This window comes from Mya arenaria, chromosome 17 (assembly GCF_026914265.1).
Source record: "Mya arenaria isolate MELC-2E11 chromosome 17, ASM2691426v1".
Classification (NCBI taxonomy): domain Eukaryota; kingdom Metazoa; phylum Mollusca; class Bivalvia; order Myida; family Myidae; genus Mya; species Mya arenaria.
In genome coordinates, this window is record NC_069138.1 from 1,378,319 (window position 1) to 1,400,586 (window position 22,268).

The 22,268-nt window shown below is 32.4% G+C and overlaps 1 protein-coding gene across 3 annotated transcripts; it reads right to left on the minus strand.

Moving 5' to 3' along the window:
• On the minus strand, window positions 1-21,868 carry LOC128224055 (guanylate-binding protein 3-like). Of its 3 annotated transcripts, none has more exons than XM_052933687.1 (15): window positions 21,636-21,868; window positions 13,840-13,936; window positions 13,535-13,583; window positions 13,206-13,257; window positions 12,824-12,888; window positions 12,567-12,618; window positions 12,001-12,066; window positions 11,183-11,385; window positions 10,280-10,413; window positions 6,858-6,967; window positions 4,107-4,516; window positions 3,096-3,283; window positions 2,250-2,480; window positions 1,765-1,861; window positions 1-1,133 (listed from the first exon to the last, which is right to left on the minus strand). In XM_052933687.1, exons 2-15 carry the CDS (start codon window positions 13,924-13,926, stop codon window positions 622-624), a joined length of 2,256 nt encoding a protein of 751 aa, XP_052789647.1. In that variant the 5' UTR covers window positions 13,927-13,936; window positions 21,636-21,868; the 3' UTR covers window positions 1-621. The 3 variants fall into 3 exon arrangements, with proteins under 3 accessions (XP_052789647.1, XP_052789646.1, XP_052789648.1); XM_052933686.1 differs by having other exon boundaries at window positions 3,096-3,370; window positions 21,636-21,866; XM_052933688.1 differs by lacking the exon at window positions 2,250-2,480 and having other exon boundaries at window positions 3,096-3,370; window positions 21,636-21,866.
• Window positions 21,869-22,268: the final 400 nt, after the last annotated feature.

A 22,268-nucleotide genomic window follows, 5' to 3' on the forward strand; every position in this document is an offset into this window, starting at 1 on the left:
TTGTTTATTCAAATTACACTCTTATTCAAAATCAATTTATACACATGTAGAACAAACATAAATTTTGTTTAATAAACCGTCAACTACTTACTATATAATGCATTTATTAAAATTATTAATAAATGGTGAATGCTCAAATTTTGATGCTGACTACTTTAGTTTTACAGATAGAAATACCGTGTTTTATGCTCATTCTTTCAAATTCAACTCGATATCCTTCATCAGAACCATTGTTTCAACATTTATTCATCCTTATTTGACTATTTAATCAATATTATTGATTGTGGTAAATCTTATTTGGGAGTAAGAGTGCATCTCTAACATCTTGCTACAATCAAAAATTATGTATGAAGAAAATCGCAGGAAAAGTCACCACGAAAGTAACAAGCAAAAATAACGTGAATATGAAAAAAATGAAAATACATTCTGAATACAAGTTACTTTTAAGATTATTTCTAAACTACAATCACCTTTTAAAATAAATGTATAAAGCAAAATGGAAACGCAGCAAGGAACCAAATAACCTAATAAAAATCAACAAACATGCCAACGTATTTGTGTTCCATGAGATGTATCAATAAAAAAGCCTACACATTTATTTCGGGCCTAAATGCTTTTTCTTTAACCGTATTCCTTGAATCCATACAGAAGTTTTCCAAAAAACCCCAGCTTTTTCCTTTCGCTTTCTTTTCTTTCCTTTTCTTCCTTTAAATTCCTCAACTCTTTTTCTGTTTCATCGCCTTTCTGTTGCACAGTCCGCATATCTTCTACAGTTCTCTCAAACTGTTCCTTTTCATCTTTTCGCCATTGTCGGAAATCTTCGTCCCTTTTCTTTTCGTTTTCTTCTCGCAATTGCATTTCCATTTTTCTTATTTTTTTGTTTTCGTTTTCCAGCAGCTGAATTTTTTTATCTCGAGACTGACATTCGACAACGTATTCCTTAAGTTGTGCTATCTCTTGTATGAGTTTGTTCATTTTCTCTTTGTGCTCCTGGTTTTGCTCGTCTCGTTGTTTCTTAATCTCTTTTTCATGGGCTTCGTAAGATTTGCGCTGTTCTTCGAACGATTGTTTGTATTGCTCTTCCATCTCGCGTACCGTCTTCTGCATCTCCTGCTTAAATTCCTCTCTTTCTCCTTATTAAAAGGTAAAACTAAAATTAGCAGCTGTATTATACAAATTTACTACATTATTTAACATGACGAAACACATATATTGGTAAACATAATTTTTCTCTTAAATTTCAAAGCAATCAAAATAAGTTTAACATTAGCCAACAACTAGGTGATATTTACTCCTTGGTTTCAACCAAAATATGTCAATAACATGCTCAAACAACTTGCTATTTGGTTGCGTATTTTAAAAAACAACAACAAAATCCTGAAGTCCAAACAAAAACGAAACAAAATATATAAGAAGATAACAACTATGAACACTCGTTATTCATATATGTTGGGGTACGCGTCTTGGTTACGCTCAGTGAAAAACTAAGTAAAAGTGAAAACGCAAGTATCTAAACAAAATCTTCAAGAAAACTATCAGTGATTTAGTAGAAGTAGAACTATAACCATTATTAACTTGATGGTATTTTAAACGGTTTTGATACTTGAGTACTGTCAAATAGCTAGGATGACCCCAAATCCATGTTTAATGACCAATCGGGAACTGCCTCATGTATTTTAAAAGTGGAATCTACTGGGACAACCCAAGAAGCTCAAATTTAAGCCTGTTAAAAGGCATAACCTATTAAAACCACGAAATACTTACTATTTTTCACATCTTCTGACAATGCGTCGTCCAAACGAACAATTTCCATTTCAGCATCTGTCAGAGTTTGCTTAAATGTACTCCACGTTACTGCCGTCTGCAATTGAATTAACCATTGTACTTATCGAATTTTCAAACGATTATTTTCTCGTGTTTTTGGAATGTTATTCATCCCTAGCTTTGTTGCGTGACACCCGACTTTAGATCTCCGGTGTGAAAAAAATATTTAGTATTGTTGAAGGTATGTTTTAACACACTCAGAGACGGAGAAAACTGAACGTTTACTTGGGAGGGCATTCAATAAGGCTGTTGTTGAATGAAAAAAATAGTTAGAAAGCAGCTGCGACTTTCATTAAATTTGCGGAGATTTCTCGATAACAAATATGATTTGCGGTGTTTGATCAAGGAAGTGAGTCGCTTTATATGATATGATATACTTAAACATTATTCTAAGTAGATGTTAGTAAACAGTTCTAATTATAAACCTCTCTGTTCCCATATCCTTTATCCTTGAGTTCTAAGTTGTACTCCTGTCTGACTCGTTCTAAATCATGTTTGAATTTCCTGTGACCTCCGATATCTGCATACGACTTATCTTGAATACCAGCAATAAGAGTACTCTTTGATTGCAACGCTTCCAAACTGTTCTCACAGTATTCGAAAATATGTTGCTCATTTTCCGACTTTCTGTTTACCCATATTATTTCCATGTACGACTGTTAAAAATAAATTACCATTTTATTCACAAATTCTTCCAGCCGTCAATGTATGAACTTAAACGTTTAAGACGTTACGTATAGAGATAACCCAATGGATTTGATTAAAACAAATAAATGTCAGCAACTGTCAAAGCTCTTATTAACGGCCTAAATTGTGACACTAAAATTATATTAGGTTCCTTATGGATGTTTTTATCTTGGTCATATAGAACAACCGTTGTCTGAATTTAGTGGACGTTTAAACGAGCGAACGTATTTGAATTGAGCGGAGTTTGAACGAGCGAACGTCAAATTATTATTCCACTAGCTTCGAAATCAAGCTGCTTTAGGCAAAATCTTATTCAAAGCATAATGTTTGCCTAATTACTTAATCAGTGACGTTAATTCTAACGGATCGTTACATTTTAGAACTGAACAACAATTACATATTACTATATGCTTTGATTTGATATGTAGGTATACGGCAAACTTATTATTTGTATAAACCTTTAAAAAATACTGGTTATGTATATATTATTATAAGTTTAATCACAATTAATCAAAACATAATTTGAGAGAAATCAATGTGAAAACTTACAAACATTTACTTTCAATGAAAGCTAATCTTTATACCTGGACATCTTTTTCAACATTGTGTTTTCCGTCAAGCATGGCATTCTTACGTATGTATTCAAGTGCAGTCCATTGTACACTTTGAAAATGGTCGTCCAGTTGCTTGTAAGGAACTGGCATTTTTTGGTCAACTAAACCCTCCTTAAAAATTGCTAATGCCGCGTTTTTCACCTTCGTATTTTCCATTTCTGCAACAACTTCAATTGCATTTAAAACATCCGGGACAACGCCTTGTCGCAAAGCCTCGACATATTGATCGGTCAAAACAGCCAACACTGTTTAAAAATGAAGAGGTGTGTTCAAGAATCATGCGAACCTTGATTTTTAGTATCATTATAGGAAATTAATATAGTTAACATACGTTGTGTGCAGTTACTATAGGATATCACGTGTTTGCTTCAGTAAAATATATCGATTGTTGTGCGAATAGAGATTTGACAGCATTATTAGTCAAAATATGAAAAGAGTGACTGATTTTAAATGGTTATATCTCATTGATACATTGCATAAAATGCTAAAACTGTTGCAGCTGATCTCAACCGCTTTAAAAGTAATATTTGCTTAGATTTGATAACTACTGTTTGCGACTGCCCAAACAGTGGTTTTAACCCCTCCAAAATCGTTAAAATAAAATAAAATAAAGTGCAACATCAATAGTCTGTTGAATTATTACACATATAAAAGAAACCGACAGCGACTCTCTACGATTTGGCGTGTACTATAAAATATCACGTTGACCTTACTACTGAAGAGGGGGGACACCAGCAAAGTATCCTTGCATGAACGGTTTACCTTAATCGAGCTTTAAGATACGATCGCAAGAAGGGCAGGGTGACAAACTTAGTTGAAGTATTGAAACTGACTGCTCAAATACGAAGTAGTGTGTTATTATATACACCATATTTGCTTATTTATATACATTAATGAACAATTAACTAGTAACGAGTTGACAAGAAATAATGAAAAATGCGTTGATGTTAACATGAACTTACAAACCTTATAGCAACTTACTAGATCCTGTTACGGGTTTGCTATTCATAAGCTGTTTGGGTTCTTGATTGAAGATAAATTTCATAAACTCGAATGTAGGTTCCTGAAATCTCTTTGATAGGGCATCAAATGGAAGCTCCTCCAACTTGTCTAAAACGTCTGCATCACCTGGGACAGGAAGTGCAAAGCATTTTCGCTTACCAGAAGGGAAGAACTTTCTGATGGATTCCCGAGGTTTGTTAAAATCTTCCCCATGCTTATCGTCGCTTTTAAGAGATGTCTCCAAGTATTCATCGGGTGTAATGTTCCCATTCTTGTTTTTCATTTTCAATGTGAAATCCCTCAACACCAGCACAAATCCAGGCAAAATGCTATTGTTTTCATCGCACCGACCTCCAAAACGAATATTTTTGGCCATCTCGGATACAAAGCTGAATTTTGTTAAGTTTAATAGAATATTATTCTTCCAGTCAACCATTGATCTCAAACAATCTATTATTTAACTTTTATCTAAATCAGAGCAGAAGATAAGCAACTTGTTGTCAGCGATGATATGTCACAATGTCGACATCATTGTTAATCCAAATATTAAAACTTAAACTTCAAATGGGAAAATAGTTGCATACAGTGTATAATTATTATACCAAAAGAAGAAATACATCATTTGAATTTTGATATAAAAGTGGAAGAATCATAATTTGTTAATTTGGTCATGCACATTGTAATTTCGAACAATAGACATTTTCAAATGAGAAGGTCCCTGGGAATATATATAGAAACATTTGCAGTGCAAATTAGTCGCTGCAGTCAAGGATCGAACCCGGATCGCTATAGTGCTGCTCAATCCCTAACGCCATTGTCACTAGACCATTCCATCATCGTCATTCCCTGAGTCTCAATTTCTGTTTCAATCCTCAAAGAATTGTGTTCTGTGTAGTAGATCAGTTAATTTATCCGGTAGTTTTTGGTTGATAATTTGTGACCTACGTTTCAGTTTATTTAAGACTGCTTTGTCAAAATATGTTTTAATCTTGTCAGGTTTATTGTCCCATAAATAAAAAAAAAGTTTCTTAATTTCGTCCATAGTTGTTTACATGGATTAAGAAGTACAGCAAAAGGGAAAAGAAGTTTTGGAAGTGCAAGGGTTTTAACTACTGTAACTTTTCTCATTAGTGTGAGCTTTCTGCGCTGCCACTGTTTTAAAACGAATCTGAATCAATTTTAATTGATATGTGTTGTTTATACTTAATTGTTTGTTACTTGTAAATATAGGCCTACACAATCAGAACAAATTGTTAGTGTCTTGACAAGATTTACAATATCATTTATAAGTACAAAAAATAGTTTGTTTCATAGTTTTGTCATAAATGTGAGTTTCTTCTATTTGAGGATTATGTGCAATTTAGTAAGAAAGAGGTTGTCAAAAAATTGTAAACAATGTTGTCGGTACGGGACAGCCCTGTCAAACGCCTTTGTCTGATCTGAAAGATTGTGAAAGGTTGCCGTAATAATTATAATTAAATGTTGAATTTCATTGTAAAATACGTTTAAATATCAGGTCCGAATTTAAATGGTTTTAGATATTTGGTGATATTGTTGTGGCTTAAGCTGTCAAAAGCCTTCGCAAAGTCTTAAAAGATCAAGAGCCCACGTATATTATCTGAAAATTACGTATGTCCTCCATCTAATTTCGCATTGTTTACAAATATAAACGCAGTGGCATTAAGATAATTCGATTGCGTTTTTGTTTGTTCAAAATGTATTGCAGTTGTTTGGATATATTCTTAAAATGGGGAATTTCATAGGCTAAATTAATGGAAATTAGGGTCCGTCACGGCTACAACAAAGAAGGGTCAACAGGCCTCTGCATATCTATAGCAAATAAAAATTGTTCACAATAACTACTAAAAGATTCATTCTGGCAATCGAATATTCGAATATTTAATCGAAACAATAACCAAATATTCAAATATATATGCAAAAAGCTACAGAAACATGCTCAGTAGCAAAAAGTTTAAACATAAACCCGGTTTAGTGGCAATGGGCAAACGCCAAAGACATAGAACACAAAATTACAAACAAGAAACATAGAACATCACAAAACTCTACAAACAGCACAGTGCATAATTACTATAAATATATAAATAATTGGTATGTTTACCAAGAATTGTTAGGTACCGCCTTGAATATATTTTTTTGCCATTTGTTTGCATCCATATGTTTTTCGAAATATTGGATGACGTAAAACATCAATCTAACATTTCCCCATTATAACGACCGTTGACAAACCTAGATGAAACATGGCTTATTACTAAGGTTGTATTTTTCATTCGATTGTTTATAACTTTTGAGGCCATTTTATAAGCTACGTTCAATAACGTTATTGGTTTCCAGTTTTATAATTCATTTTGACTGTTTGTGTGTTAGATAGCAATGTGTTTTCCAAATGAGTACCGAAAGCTATTTGTTTTGCTACTAGTGAAAATGTGACATAAGAATTTTCACACTGAAACATCCTTCTTTACAAATCGTTCTTACGATAAACGTAAACATTCTTAAAACTTTCACAATTACATCAGCTGAAATATGTGTGCAGTTCAATGTGTACTAAGGAAACATAAAGGAGAGCGATATAATTATAAATCGTTTTAAATGATTCTCTAATGAACAATTGTTAAATAATCTTCTCAAATATACCTTTTGCTGAGGAACAAATTAGGATACAAAATATCTATATCTGTCTTATAAACGATGCTATCAAGGAAAGGATACGTAAGTTTATTCACTGCATCTTGATCAAAAGCACCTTTCATATTGTAAACCAATGTGCTGCATAACAAAGTCGCTAATGTGATGATACGATTGTCATGACTTGGATCACCCTGCAAAAGAAAATACAAATGCAAAAGTTAATTAGAACGGTGAGCATATTATTTAGGAAACTTTACGTTGAACTGAATAAAAATTCTAGTCCTTAATTTTATCCGTTGGTTCTACTAGAAGTGTTCAAGTTGTATATACGAAGCGCGAATTTCGTTTCTACGCGCTGCCAATCCACGGAATCTGACCTCTGTTTGGCCATTCTATGGTTGCTAGTTGAATTAATGCCCTTGAAATGACGGGACACTTTGTTGATTCCCTTTGTTAAAAGTACGCATGCCAAGCAAGTACCACAATGCATCGCACCATATAGCACAATGCATTGCTTTTTTCCAGGAAATGTTTGATATTGCTTGGTTTCTTATATCGTCAACATATTCATATATAAACTCTAACCAAAAACCGCTCAAACACTAGCACGGAACTCTAATTAAATGAGCTAACCAGGACTCTGCTTACCCACACACACTACAACAATACGGCAACTATAAATTAATTGCTGGATTTTCAACCCCGCCAGCTCCCTTTTTTGCACCGCCCCTTAAATTTTATTGACTCAAATACAAATGTTGAACTAGTATTGTACTACTTTATTTGCATGTCGGTCGAGAGTTTATTCTTCGATGTATAACATTCATTTGTTAAAAAGGACAACTTTTGCGATCGTGTTCGTGGTTCGTCTAGAAATTCATGTTTAGTGTCCCTTATGCAATTAGAAAGAGCATGAACACATCTGATGGTGAAACATTCATCTTATAAAAAAGACCGCCATTTAAAGAAAATGCAATGGCTGGAAATCTAACAAATTATTTATAATGGCCTTAAGCAGACCATTCTGAGCTTTTAAAGACTTTCATTCAACATAATAAATACAACAAGAGTTAGTTTTCATTTAAGCGATACCTACTTATTTTGCCTATTAATTTTAAGTACGTTGTAGAACAAATATGTATACAAATTATTAAGCTAGAGTTTTGGGTCTTTAACCCCCATAATCGCATGGCATCATGAGTTTACAGATTATATGTACCTACATGTATTTAATGTATATTACTTTGTTTATGGCCTTATTTGTTAAATATTCTATATTCGGCATTTGTTGTTTTCTTTTATTTTACGGTACTTTTCGTCCATAAATTTTGTTAGATAAAGGATTTGAAATTTAAGGACCTTATAACAGGATTAAGCTAAACCCACTATTTTTGTATTTCAATATTTTGCGTTTTATATACTCCTTTAAATGTTTTAATACTTAAGATAGGAATTATCGTTAAGATAAACCATTTTTTATTTTTCAAAATTCAATTTAAGTATGTATTTTGGCTAATTGAAATAAGCAATTTAAGCCTGTTAAACTTAAGAAGTTTCGAGAAATTGGGGTCTGACGATTATGTCAAACACAGAATGAAATTTGAATCATCTTGCGTTAGAACGATGAAAATCAATTGAAAGCAATATCTTGAAGTCAGTATATTTTCAACATTCTATAAAAACAAATGACAGTTGTATTGTCGATTGTGTATAATTCTTATCTTGTATTACATGGTCAGTAAGAGAATTTATTATTTTATTGGATATTTTAAAGATAAATCAACTTCAATCAATCAGCATCATAAAATGCCCCTGAATATATGTAATACTCATAACGAAAATCAAAATAAATAGTATAATAATTGTAAATAATGTTTTTTTCAAGAAACCTAAATCTGCGCTTAATCAAAATAAGATGAAAATAATCATTATGTCAAAATAAATATGTCATGACCACTTTGTTTAGACTCAAAATATTTGCAAGTGTGTCCTATATCTTTCAACGTGACTTCAAATAGTCTAAGGCGTGACATGTAAACAAATGCGGGCCTCGCTAAATATTTTGCAAAGCTATGACTGTTGTTTAAGCTTTTATTTATAAGGATTCATATATTTTGAAAATGCTTATTTCAGTTTTGATATTAAAATTACTTCATTTAAAGTACTCAAGTGCCCCTACACATGCTTTGACATTACTATAGTTAAAAAATCATATCGCATTTACCTTAATAATCAAGTTAAATTGTATTACTCGATCAGATTCCTTCAATGGCAGATAAAGTTGAGAATGGTGATAAAGCCTCTCATAGACTACCAATGCACTGGCTCAAAACTGCCAGTGCTTAGTTAATCCATGTCTTACTGGTCATGTTCATTATGTTTGTATCTATTATCACAAATTTGCAAATTTCATATCTAGAGAATGATTGCCTCTGCTAGTTCTCTCATATATAAATTAATCAAAACATGCGCTTCCTTTCGAAAATCACAAAAATAGCATATTGTTAAGATGCATACGTTTTATATTTCTGCTAAATGGTTTTTCATTTTGTGCAAGTTTTATCTTGAAAACATGGATTACAAATTCTGTTGACATTGAGAACCTTTGCCTGGCAAATCATCTATTCAATGACTAATTTATATCTTATGAATGCTACTCTTTTGTCTAGCCGAAAGTTAGAGACAACCTTTCTTTAAAAAACAAAATTTGATCATTAGCAGATTGTTCTCAACAATCAGCTATTATTTTGAGCTACTTTCTTGTTAACGTAGCTTGACATTCCTTTTGTCGGTCACATGACTGCAACTCAGTTTGTTTGCACTACCATCGTTTAAGCTTGGCTCTGCCATTGTTTAGCTTGGCATTGCAATTATTTTGCTTGGCACTACCATAATGCCATTTTTTATTATTTGAGTGGACTTATCAAAGGCAAAGTTGTTTCTTATTTGGTGGTGACGGTTGACGGGTAATTTTGCAAAACACACCTAGCCCGAATTGAAATTCTGGAATCGCTCCTGTATTTTATAATGGTACTGGTACACTTCATAATTCATAGATTCAGACTTCTGACGGTTCAGGAACTCTTGATTTATCGTTAGTTTGACTTGGTTGAACATATTGATAGTTTCCATTTCCGTTCGTTAACTTTCAAAATACAAGCATCATTTGATACTTCGAAAGAGTAATCAGAATCCATCTGTTTTACTCGTTCATTTGATGGAAACCTCGGAAAATCCATGTTTTACTGATTTCTCTGAATTGCGCGGAAGAGGAACTGGATATGTCCATTGACTGGCTCCCGTTTCATTGTCATTCTCTTTATCAAAACCGAGAGCCAGTTCCAGGGGAAGCAACTACTACCAGCTTATAAAAATTGTAAATGCTTTAAAATGTGTTGTATTAAACTAGAAAATGATCAATCTTTAACATCGTTATGTAACAATTAGGTGTCAAATATGATTCAGTTCTATTTTAAGTAAATGCATTTTTGTTTAAGTCCTACCTTTTGGACATCCCCTAAGCCCTCGGTGTCGAGAAGAACAAGAATTGTGTCTGCAATTCTGGGATGTCTTTTACACCACACCCAAATTCCTTTTGTTTGAGACTGAATCGTATCACCGAGAGCAAATCCTTCAACTATAGACACAATTGCAACACTGATTAGAGCGAATATAATCAACAGGAACATGATATTTAGACAATAATAACCTGTAATAACCAATAATAACCTACATCGTATGAATATAGAAATATACTGTTATATTAAATTTAATTTGCAAAGCGCCATATTAGTTCTTGGTGTGCCTCCTTAGATGAACGCATAGTCTTTCAATTGCGTTCATATCCCTATAAACGCAACATTTTTCACATGCTACCAAAACGATATAAGAATTGTAGGCTGTTCTAAAGGAATATTGGTATCAAATCCAACACACAACTTAATATTTATATAGAATAAGTCAGATGGAGCACTGATGAGAAATGTAGAATTTGGAGTTTCATTCATAACTGAAAGGGACAATCCAAATGATTGAAGTTAAGACATAGATAGATTTTTGTAAATGCGCAAAGTGAAAAGTCCAACTGACTTAATGACAGACACAGCATGTCACTACACATTCAGATCACATATATATTAATATTTATCATTCATTGTTTAAGGGACCCTGTGGCATAGCAAGCGACACAAAAAAGTGGGCGACAGAAGCCGTTGCAATACTCGATAAAACATCATTTACACATGATATAATGATCGTCCACATGATCGCTATACATATTGCTAAAATCGTCGACGTTATATATATTGCTTACATCGTTTTTCGCAAATTTACCACTGCCGAATTAGGCTTTTAAGTCCGTTCCCTGACAAACGCATGTGGGATTCTTTTCATTGGCAGATAAATACCTTTGTCAGCGTCTGCCAGACGATTCATCAGATACGATTTTCCTGTGCGATAAAGACCAACTACAGCAACAATAACGCATGGCAAGATGATTTTACGTAACTGTCCAAGTACACTTTGGTCCACCTGCAGAACGTTTTTATAGCCGGCACTTACAAGACATAATGGTCTCTGGAACACTTCGAGGCCATCCTCCGACCAGTGCCTTAAAAAGAAAAGAAGAATGCGATCTAAAAAAACATATGTCCATAAATATGAATGGAGTTTTCAATTACTTTTAACGTTAAATAAGATAAGTACGCAAGTCTAAACAATAGAAACCTTTGATGTCTGGTGTTTATTTTTCGACCGGTGAGACAACGTCATCAAATAGTGATGTGATAATGATCTAAAAGTGTTTTTCAAACGAGTTCAAGCGAATAATCAAAGTTATTCAAGAGACAAGGGCCTTTGAATTTAACATTTAATGTAAGGCTATACTTTTAAACTTATTTCAAAGTTTATGATATTTTGTTTTTATATTTAGTACACATCATCATCATCATCATCATCATCATCACCATCATCATCATCACCATCATCATCATCATCATCATCATCATCATCATCATCATCATCATCATTAAAGTGTACTTAAGCTCACATATTGTTGCACTTCACTCGTCCTATATCAACGTTATCATGAACATGATGATGTTTTTTTATATAACATCCTTTATTAGAGTGATTTAGTATTCGTATGAGTCCTTTAATTCATTTGTAATAACTCAGAAAGAGAATATAATCAATATGATATTAAACCCCTTTTCAAAAAACTTACTCTTTTTCATAGTTTGAGAATGATTCTAATTTCTCTGCAAGTTTACTGTCAGAATAGTGCCTTGCTCTGGAAAACAAAACAAAACACAAAAAATAAATAAAATATCTCAATACAACTAATCAATAAAGCTTACGGCAAGTGGGGAATAATATCATCTGAACTGTTTAACCAATTCCAAAAATAAATATATTCTTCTGCTTCCACTTGAATCCGCGATGATATAAAGTCAATATATCCATTAACAACCAGGAAGTTGATAACACTGAACTGCTACACAATCATGTCGTGGGGTTAATGTCAGACGTCTATGTTTTAATGTCGCATAATATCTTCATTCATTAACCTCACTATGCGGCAATTAAGTAAATTATTTGAAAATTGAGACGGGTGGTATGATTTACCCGTAGATCATAACGACAAATTACAACATAAATCGTATCTATTAACTATGTATAGTCTTTGCAAATCATATATAAATAAAACAGTGACATGCTCAGTTGTCGAAAATACATTTTTTCGGGCACTATGAGACAGGGAAAAGTATCAGAATAATCTAGATGTCTTACTTATATCTTGCACTGGAAGTGGGACTGGTTTGGCGTTTCTTTAGCTTATAAGCTGGAATACAACACAAACCAGAACTAATCAAACATCCTTTAAAACGAAAGGAACCTTTAAATTATTTACATATATTTTATCGGACAGTGCAATTTGTGGATATTAGAAACATTTGATCCCGTAAAGAGCAATAAATATAAAAGTGATTATTATGTTTATATTTTTATAATTCATAGGATTACAAAAATTTTTACGCGCAACTTACCATCTGTTGGCATATCCTCCGATGTGGTACTTTCGTATTCAGCATCCTGTTGAATGTTCCTTTTCCTTCAACATGAACATAGATTTTTTAAATTTGAATTTCTAAAACAGATGGATTAACCAAATCCTATACACGTTTATTTATGAATTCATTATACAAAAACTGTTTATCAAACCAAAGTATCGGACACATTTTATGATATAAGAACGCATTTTAGGTAATATATTTTTAAACTAGAATCAAATCAATCGCGACTTTTAAATATGTTAGCGTTCTCTTAGAAAACCATATATCAATTAAACAATGACAAGCCTATTTGTCGAAAATTCAAAAAATAACTCTGATAACATGGAAAAGTATCAAAACAATCTAGTTGTCTCACTCATATTTTGCTCTAGAAGTTGGAGTGGGAAGGCGTTTTGGGGACTTACAAGCTGGAAAACAATACTGATTAACACATGTGTTATAACGTACATTCCTCGATATGAAATTGTAACTGAGAAAACAAACTATTTCATCTGTTAAAAGTTTGAATTATAAAAAAGGCTATTGAATTTATATTAGTATATTTACACACATTCTGACGAAAACTTATATTGATTTCTTTACCTAATGCCATATCACTCTGTTCCAGTACTTGTGCATATTTTTTAAATGATTTACATGATTTTATGGATAAACAAACAGAAAGAAAATCCATGCAACTATTACCTATTTTGGGTCTTAAAGACACCCTGTTTTCAGAGAATGATTTTCTTGTCTGAAATATAACGTTATTGTGGTGTAAATTCACTTTCAACTCAACGTATGGCTGCCTTGAAACGTACAAGCACGACATAAAACATAAGGCCACTTTCTATGCAAGGTCATTTACTAAGCAACGTATTCTAAAACAAAGAGCATGTGCATTGTAGGCAAATATCGTAATAGCATTCATTGCATGGCGATTGGTTTTTCACATTAAAGCAGATATAATTTTCATGTTACCATCACCAGACAATACTATCGTATCTTACCGTTTCATCTTGTTCAGGATGTTTTCCTGATTGTGATTGTAAATCACGATTGGCCAGCGAGTCAACATAACTTTCATTTTGAATCATGTTGATTGCCCTGACAAAACGAAAAGAACATTAAGCGAGTTAAATAACACAAAAGAAACTACAGGCATATGCCCAGGAACCAGACAACTGCCAAGGCACTGTTTAATTCACAACACAAAATCCCAACAGTCACTTTAAGAATATAATTAAAAAAGAAATTAAGAATCAAGCATCAAGCAATGTCAAATTATTTTAGTTATAAATTAATTTACAATCACATTGAAGTACAAGGTTATGTTCACACATTTTGTGTTTTATCCTTATAGTTTAACGTTCAGAAAAGACTGATATGACTTTTTGTGTTATAACGTATAGCAGAGTACTTTTGTAATTGCGGACAAAACAAATAACAAAACCGGGTTGTACAGTTGAGTGATTTGGGATACAATTGGAATAGGGATTAGTTTAAAATCAGTTTTAGCGAATCTTTCTTTGTGGTGACATCGAATTTCGAATTCAAATTCAATGTTCAAATGATTGTTCAATTTCACGTGTTACTTATTACACATGTAAGTCAATAACACAAAGTGAATATTGTTTAATATAATAAATATATAAATTACTGGATAATTGTTCAATACATTGTTGTTAACCAGGTTACGGGGGATGAGGCCCAACATCAAGTCGCAATTGACAGTACTGTATTTCTGGTGATAGACAGGTAGGGGTTTCTGAGTTTTCACCCAAAACAAAGTTTTGCCTCGGCGATCATTTTTGATGATATTCAGCTTTTTTCGTGAAACGTCTTATACGACATCAATTTTCATGCTATGTATGTCAACTTATTCTCTGTTCCATGTCATCACAATTTATGCGTAACCCGCAAATCGCAACTGTGTTGTACATGTTCTCAAAGAAATACTGTTCGGACTTGGAACGAGATACAAATACTCTTAAATGGAAAACTATTAATACCCAAACATTCAAACTTTGCATTGATACCTGATTAAGAGTATGTCAGTACAAATGTCTTAAAGAATACGGCTTGATAGCAGTAAACCATATCGATAAGTATTAGTTTTTGAAGTATTTGTGATTTTCTTCTCCATGAGTAATGATACAAACAAATACATGTTTACAGACTGTCATATAACCCAAATAATTTTGGAACAAAATAATTTGCCTTCGAACAAAACAATTGCGGTAGGTACATCTACAATCAATCATAGCGAAGTCACATTTTGTTACTTAAAGTCTTCAACCGAAAGACACGATTATGAAATAAACATCGTCATATTTCTTTCAAAATACTTTATCTTCAAATCAAAATGCGAAGGAAAAACTCCTATTTTTTGAAGTTTACGATTACTATTTTTAAAACCAATTAAAATCAGAAGAAACTAAAAGTTAATTGCATGCATTTCATGATAGAGACTTTAGCTATTAGCAGCCTTAATTACTACATGATGATGCAGTATGCAAGCCAGGTTATGTTAACTTAACCTAACTAATGCAGTGTGCACGATAAGCCTCCGGCCTCTTTAATAGCAGTTGGACTTTTGCTATGCATGTGTGCAGTGGATAATTATTAAACAGTTAACCATCCTTCGGGTCTTGTAATTATACATTTAAGCAAGAACACTACACTGCTATAACGTTTTCTTTTCAATAATGTATTAAAAAGCAAATATTAATCTTCATACACATTGCTTTCTTTTAAAACGTCTACGTCTAGCAATAACGTGTCTTATCTGTTTCTCTACTAACACCGTAAACACAGAACAATACAGTTGTTTTATATACGTAAACTAAATAGTTTCTTGTTACATATGAATAGATTTAAACAAATCAAACTAATGATGATTCCATTCTGAAATTGTCGCACGACGTTAGTACACATCCTCCTGAATCATAAATCATTACGGATAAGTGCTTGAAATAATTGATTTAAACACCAAAGAACCAAAGTAAATTTTAGAACAATATAATATACTTTCTTGTAGAAATTTCCTCTAAAAACCATAAAGATTCACTGAAAAAGGTTTTGTGCGGATGCATATTTCTTTCGTCCAGTGACATTTTAACCCATGAGGCTTATAGTGATTTACTAAGCATATACATTTTTGAACTTTATTGAGACAACCAAGCTTTAAAATATTTTCGTTTTATTTTGAAGGATTTATTGTTCCAGATGAAGTTAAAAATGGAACTGTTAATGTTATCCAGGACATATTTTGATGGAGAAGGTAGAACTGCCATCGGATATAATAGTTTGGGAAGAGCAATTATTTTAACCACTGCAACTTTTTCGAAAATAGTTTCCTATGTTGTAACCTATTCAGACACTTCTTGAAAGTTTGTAGATTAGAAAGGATATTGCTTTCAAACTTATTTTTATTTTCTCTTTGAAACACTACTCAAAGCGTATTGTTTCACAAGTCCTGTTTTTTTAATGATAATGTGATGACTGTAATCTCCTAATCTTTAGATGGCCATTAATTGACAGATTTTGTTCCAAAAGTTGTATTGATTTCATCAAGGTTTCGGAAGACGTTTTAGGTCCATCGATGTATTTTTCACTATCTGCAAAAGAGATTCGTTATATGTGTTTTGTAACTGTATTTCTTAAATGTGATCATTTTTCTGTAGGGAGTTGGACAATAAATCAATACATATCAAATCAGGGAAGAATATATTCGACTTCCAACAGACGCGTACTTTTAATTTTCTCTAAGGGAAGCTATTATTTATTACATTTTAAGGTATTAGCCATGTAATACACCTCGGGAAACATCGAGTAACATCGACATATATCGCCACTCGCCGTAACAGATCTCGACGAACATCGGGCGTATTCGGCCTGTACCGGATGTTGCTATTTTTAAAAAAAAAATAAACACAAAAAGTGCACGCTGACAGTTGATTACGATACATCTAACAATTTGAGTCATTACAGTAAAACATGGATTATAAGTGAATTATTCGCGTATGAAAATATTTTCTGTCGAAAAAAAGAACTGCCAACAATCAGCACGGAACTGGGATATTCAGATAATCGTATCAAAGTATATGAATGTAAGTATCCTTGAGCAGTTTTGTACGTTGATGTGTTCAAAACCTTTGGAATTCTTAAATCATTTTTATTAGCTAAATGTTAATACAACATGTTCATATTTTACATGTACTTATATGTTACATATTTTACATCTACTTATATATCCTGGATGTACCAATTACCGGTGTATTAAGAAACTATCCAATGGCCATTTTGGCCAGGTTACATGCAAGCTTCTTTAAATTTTACTCATATTTAAGAAAAATCATTTTGCCATCAGTAACAATAAGTTTTGGATACCAATAACCGGGGGAATTATGTGAAATGTAGCTACTGCCTTAAACTTCCAGTCAGTAAGCTAAAATTATTATGTCAGCAATGTTGACAGGTCTGGGTATAGAATTATAGTTTACCTGGCAGAAATAAAGTGCATATTAATGAAAAAATGCCCAAAAACGGAGAAGCATAGATCTCTACATTTATGAAATATAGCAATAGAGTGCCTTTCATGAGAATGTAGATAAGCTTGTTAAATAAAAAGTATGAAAAAAGTAAACAATAAAAAAAATATGCTAACATTTTCCCCATTTTTACCAAAACAATGTTATTTTATCCTTATCAAAGGATCTCACCACCATTTTCTGGAGTTCAATAATGGCATCTTTATTCAACATTAAAAAGTCAGAAGTTTAGTCAAGTGACAGTGCTCCCAAAAAGCAGTAAGCACATGCTCAGTGATGACGTAATCAACAAGATGGATGCATACTGTCAACATTTGTTTGTGAATTGTGAAAAATTATTCATTGTTTGTTACATATATTAATTGAAAAAGTTCAAGAAATATGTTTCCAATGAATTTTGATATAATGAATGTGTATTTTTACCCTTAGGAACTACATATTTATAGTTTCATATTGACATATACCAAGATATATTGTTAACATAGGATACCGGAAGTGCTCTTCATGAACTAGATATTCGGATTTTTCGGATTACACCGGTAATAGAAAACCATCGGTATTTAGTACGTTGGGGATACATGTTACATATTTTTATATGTACATTATTCATGTATATAGAAAAATATAAGACTTGAAATTGTGTTTAAAAATTATGTGTTTTGGTACGTGCCCAATTTTAACATACCATTATACATGTACATACCCATTATTTGTTTACAAAATGCATATTTTTAAAATTAACCTGTGAGAAAAAGTTGAACATGGTTTGAGGCTTGAAGCCTATGTATGCTTGGACACTAGCGACATTCAATTGCTTAGGTCTCGTTAAAACCCCAGACTGTCAGGAATCATTATTAACCATACATGTATGCACAACAACTACACACCCCTTACTCTTGGCTAAAACGGACATTAGTGCAGAATGTATAATACTTTTCATTTGTATTTTACGGTGGTAGTTTTTGCTGGTTGATAATCAGAAGTATAATTTCTTTCAGGCAGGAAAATGACTGAATATTACAAAGTCAACAGCACTGGGTTATGAAGAATTTCAGCCTGCATTGAATACTATATATTTTGGATCCTTTAGAGCAGATTTGACAACCATGTCTATCCACAAGGCAGTCTGATAGAGATGATGTGAGTATTTCAAATAAACCATATTTGACTTGGTTTTTATAAACACACTCATATTCAATAATCAAGTGGTGGTGGTGGTGGTGGTTGTGGTGGTGGTGGTGATCAAGTGGTGGTTGTGGTTGTGATGATGAGATGATGATGATGATGATGACGATGACGATGATGATGATGATGATGATGATGATGAAGTTTGATTAATTTAATAATTTTCTTTATATTAACATGTATGGTTCAGCTTGTGTTTTTTTTAAATAATGTCGAGAAATATTAAACTGTTTATATTTTATTTTGTATAATATGTATGGCAGTATAATTATCTATACTTATTAGTTAGAAAGGGTTTAAAGTACAACTTTTTTCCTTTACAGCACTAAATATTCTAGATGGGTAAAGTACCTAAAGGGTCATGAAAACCAAATCAGCATTGACTCAGCATTGAGTAGTTACCATCTGTGCACACACTACAAGTACAAACGCATGGGAACAGACCAAACTTCAAATGTTTAAGAGTGAAGAATTATTGGGAAAAAATCTAAATATTAGAATATCAATGACAAAGTAAAAGTGATAGACATCATATTACCCAGGGAGATTGTTTACATGTTGTAATATTAAAATAACATTAGTTGAGATTTTTCACTCTGACATTTTGGAGGGGCATAGCCGCCTGCTTAGTATTCTTGTTTCTTCATATATTTTAGTTTAAAAGTACACTCATTATTTTTAACTCTGTATTCTGAGTTAAAATTATATAAAATAAAATTCATTTATTTGAGAGAGTACATTTGATGAATAAGTCCAATCAAGCTTTATAAATTTTCACAAGAAAAAAGGTTGATTTTCAAGCATTTTATTAGCTATACAAATGTATGGTTACATGACATAATGTATATTTTCTTCAAAACTGGACGGCAAACTATTATAAATTGTCTTTTAAATTGTTCAATAGACATCATAGATAATTCTTAAAATGATTTCAGCAGCCTGTCTTATACTTAACTATTTTTTTATGAATTTTATAAAACTGCTATATATTTTCAAACATCGAAAAATTGCTCTTTTCCGAAGACTCACAAGATCAATCAAAATGATTTTGTTCCATGTGTATCAATAATGTGTTCGTTTGAACTTTAGTTTTCTGTTAACTGAAGTTTATTTAACCAGAAACTGTTGTGTTTATATCATATTCTCTGATAATGCGAAACAAATTCAAATGTAGACAAAATATTTACTTGTCGCCTTTTGTAGCCCTTTGAGTTTGGGGGTTAGTTTAATGAAACATAAATAACTTTTCTAATTAACGGTAATCTTCAAAATTTGGATTAAAGTCCCATCGTGTACCGTGATTATAACTATTTTGTCGGTTAAAGCTTTTATAAGAGTGTGTTACGCGGCTAATACCTTAAATCGTTATAGAAGAGTTTGATCCAGTTATTAAGCTATTCCCAAAGTTGAAGTGTTAGGGTATAATTGAATGGCTAAAGGTGTCTTAAGCCTTTTAAAAATCAGAATGAAATATCAGCCCAGGCTGGTGGTTCTGAAATTGTTGATACATGCATCGATCAGTCTTATATTTTCATCAATGCATCTCCTATAAAGAGCTTTTTTTCGTTTTCTTCCTTTTGCCCAACTGAACATTAAAACAATCTTAAAAATAAGAGGGTTTGTCTAGATCACTTATACAAATCAGCATTATCGTTTTTCTTGTCCATCTTTACAAGTGTTAAAATCCGCTTTAATGATAACACTTGGATCGTTTGTTTTCGCTTTTGATTTTTTTCTAACACAGTACTGGTTAACCTTGTTCAGTGCTTATATGCTTATAATAGTATTTCTTGCCATCAAAGGTTAGCTCCAATACTAAAATCTTACTTAATTTCCTGTACATTCTTATTTTTTTTAACAACAAAGTGAGGAAAAAATCCTTATCGCTAAACCTGCAATATTCATAAAGTTGCCGTTGAAATAAAAGTCCTCACCCAATCAGCTTTTCAGTTTTCACGTTTTTTTCTTCATAAACCGTTTGTTTCTTGTATTTGACAGATAAAATTATAATGTTTATCAACACTTTGGAAACGACAGGGACAAACACAGGAGTCAATGGGCCAAACGACAATGAACTAGAGACACAAACATATAAACACCACATTTACAAAAGCAAACTACACAAACAAGCCTCAAACTCATCCATGAAGCTTTCGCGATGAATGATGGGATAAAAGATTTGGAACGAGCAGTGAAATACGAGTTCGCTGGAACCCATGTCTACTGGGGGCTATGAACTCCCACATTGTTCCAACATATATCAATTATTAAAAATAAAAGTAAAGATGTAAGGAGTATTTACTGATGTATATGAAAAAATAACTAACACATGTCTTTCATTGGAAAAGAAGGCAAAAGGAGTGTGAAAACCCTTAGGGAAAAATAGCTTATTTAAAAAATAAGGTTAGGTTTTAGACAAATATTAACAGGTTACACTAGTGCATTATGGAAATACAGAAAGGTTAACTGCAACAAAATTAAGTTATATATATTCAGAAATTAACAAAATATTTTTGTTTCGATGGAAATTCGAAAAAAAAGAGTACATATTCAATCAGTATCTATCAACCAATATGCATAATGTCATAAAGGCGCTTTGAATTTGTACAACCGCACACATATATGATCAATCAATATGAATAATGCAAAAAACACCTGTACCTGTACAATCGCATGTTTATAAGATATTCATACAAAGAAGACTTTAAACAAAAAAGACCAACAATACAACTTATTATTTTGATTATATGCAAAACTATTGTAGAGATAACAAAGTCGAAAAATACCAATACAATTCAATCGGCAAACTTATTTGGAAAAACAATGCTTGGCTGAACCCAAAACAAAAGAGCATTAAAAAGATGTAATCTAGCAATATTTGTTCAAGAGCTTCGTCCCGGTATAACATATTTCTTCTTAATATTTGTTTTTATTTCCGCTATTTATGTTAAAACATTACACTATTAATAGGCTGAGTCTCATTATTCCACATAATTATGATCACAAACGTATTCATTCATAAATAAAGATTATTTTGTTTCTGATTGTATCGAAGGAGATCTACTTACCTTATGAATCCTTTAATTTATACCCAAATCTATTTTCTATCCTTTTCGAATGGTTTTTGCCACACCTTCGTACCAACTGATCGTGCGTTTCGATTGCACTCTCTATTTATAAAGAGCTACTGCACACCTGCTCGGCGCACATTTCTAAAAGCGATAGTGCTTCAGTAAATTTCACAAAGTTCATATGCGTGTATTACACTGGTGTAGTTGTGCGCGAATTTGAAGATGGTAGATTTTAAAAGTTTAAATATTTGGGTCTATTTCATACATGTTACCACATTAAATAAAAATCAAAGCTTAAAGAACCATCCAATATATAAAAAAAGAATCGACTTAAAAGCTAGTTTCAGTGCATACTGACATTTTGGCAAGGTGTCTTGGCAAAAATAAAGTCATAGTACTCAATCCTGCAGTAAATGTTTACCAGCGTGAAAGTATATGCATTTGCTTGGTTTCCTTTGTATTGTAATGCTCTAAGATTTCCTACTAGCGTATATTTAGATGATTGTGCTTGCTGTGTTTTACTTTATCCCTAAACTAGTACTATATCTCAAAATGTTTATTTATATAATAGAAGAATCATTACGACTATTTTCTTCTTGACAAACTGATACGGACATTCTAGTGGTACGA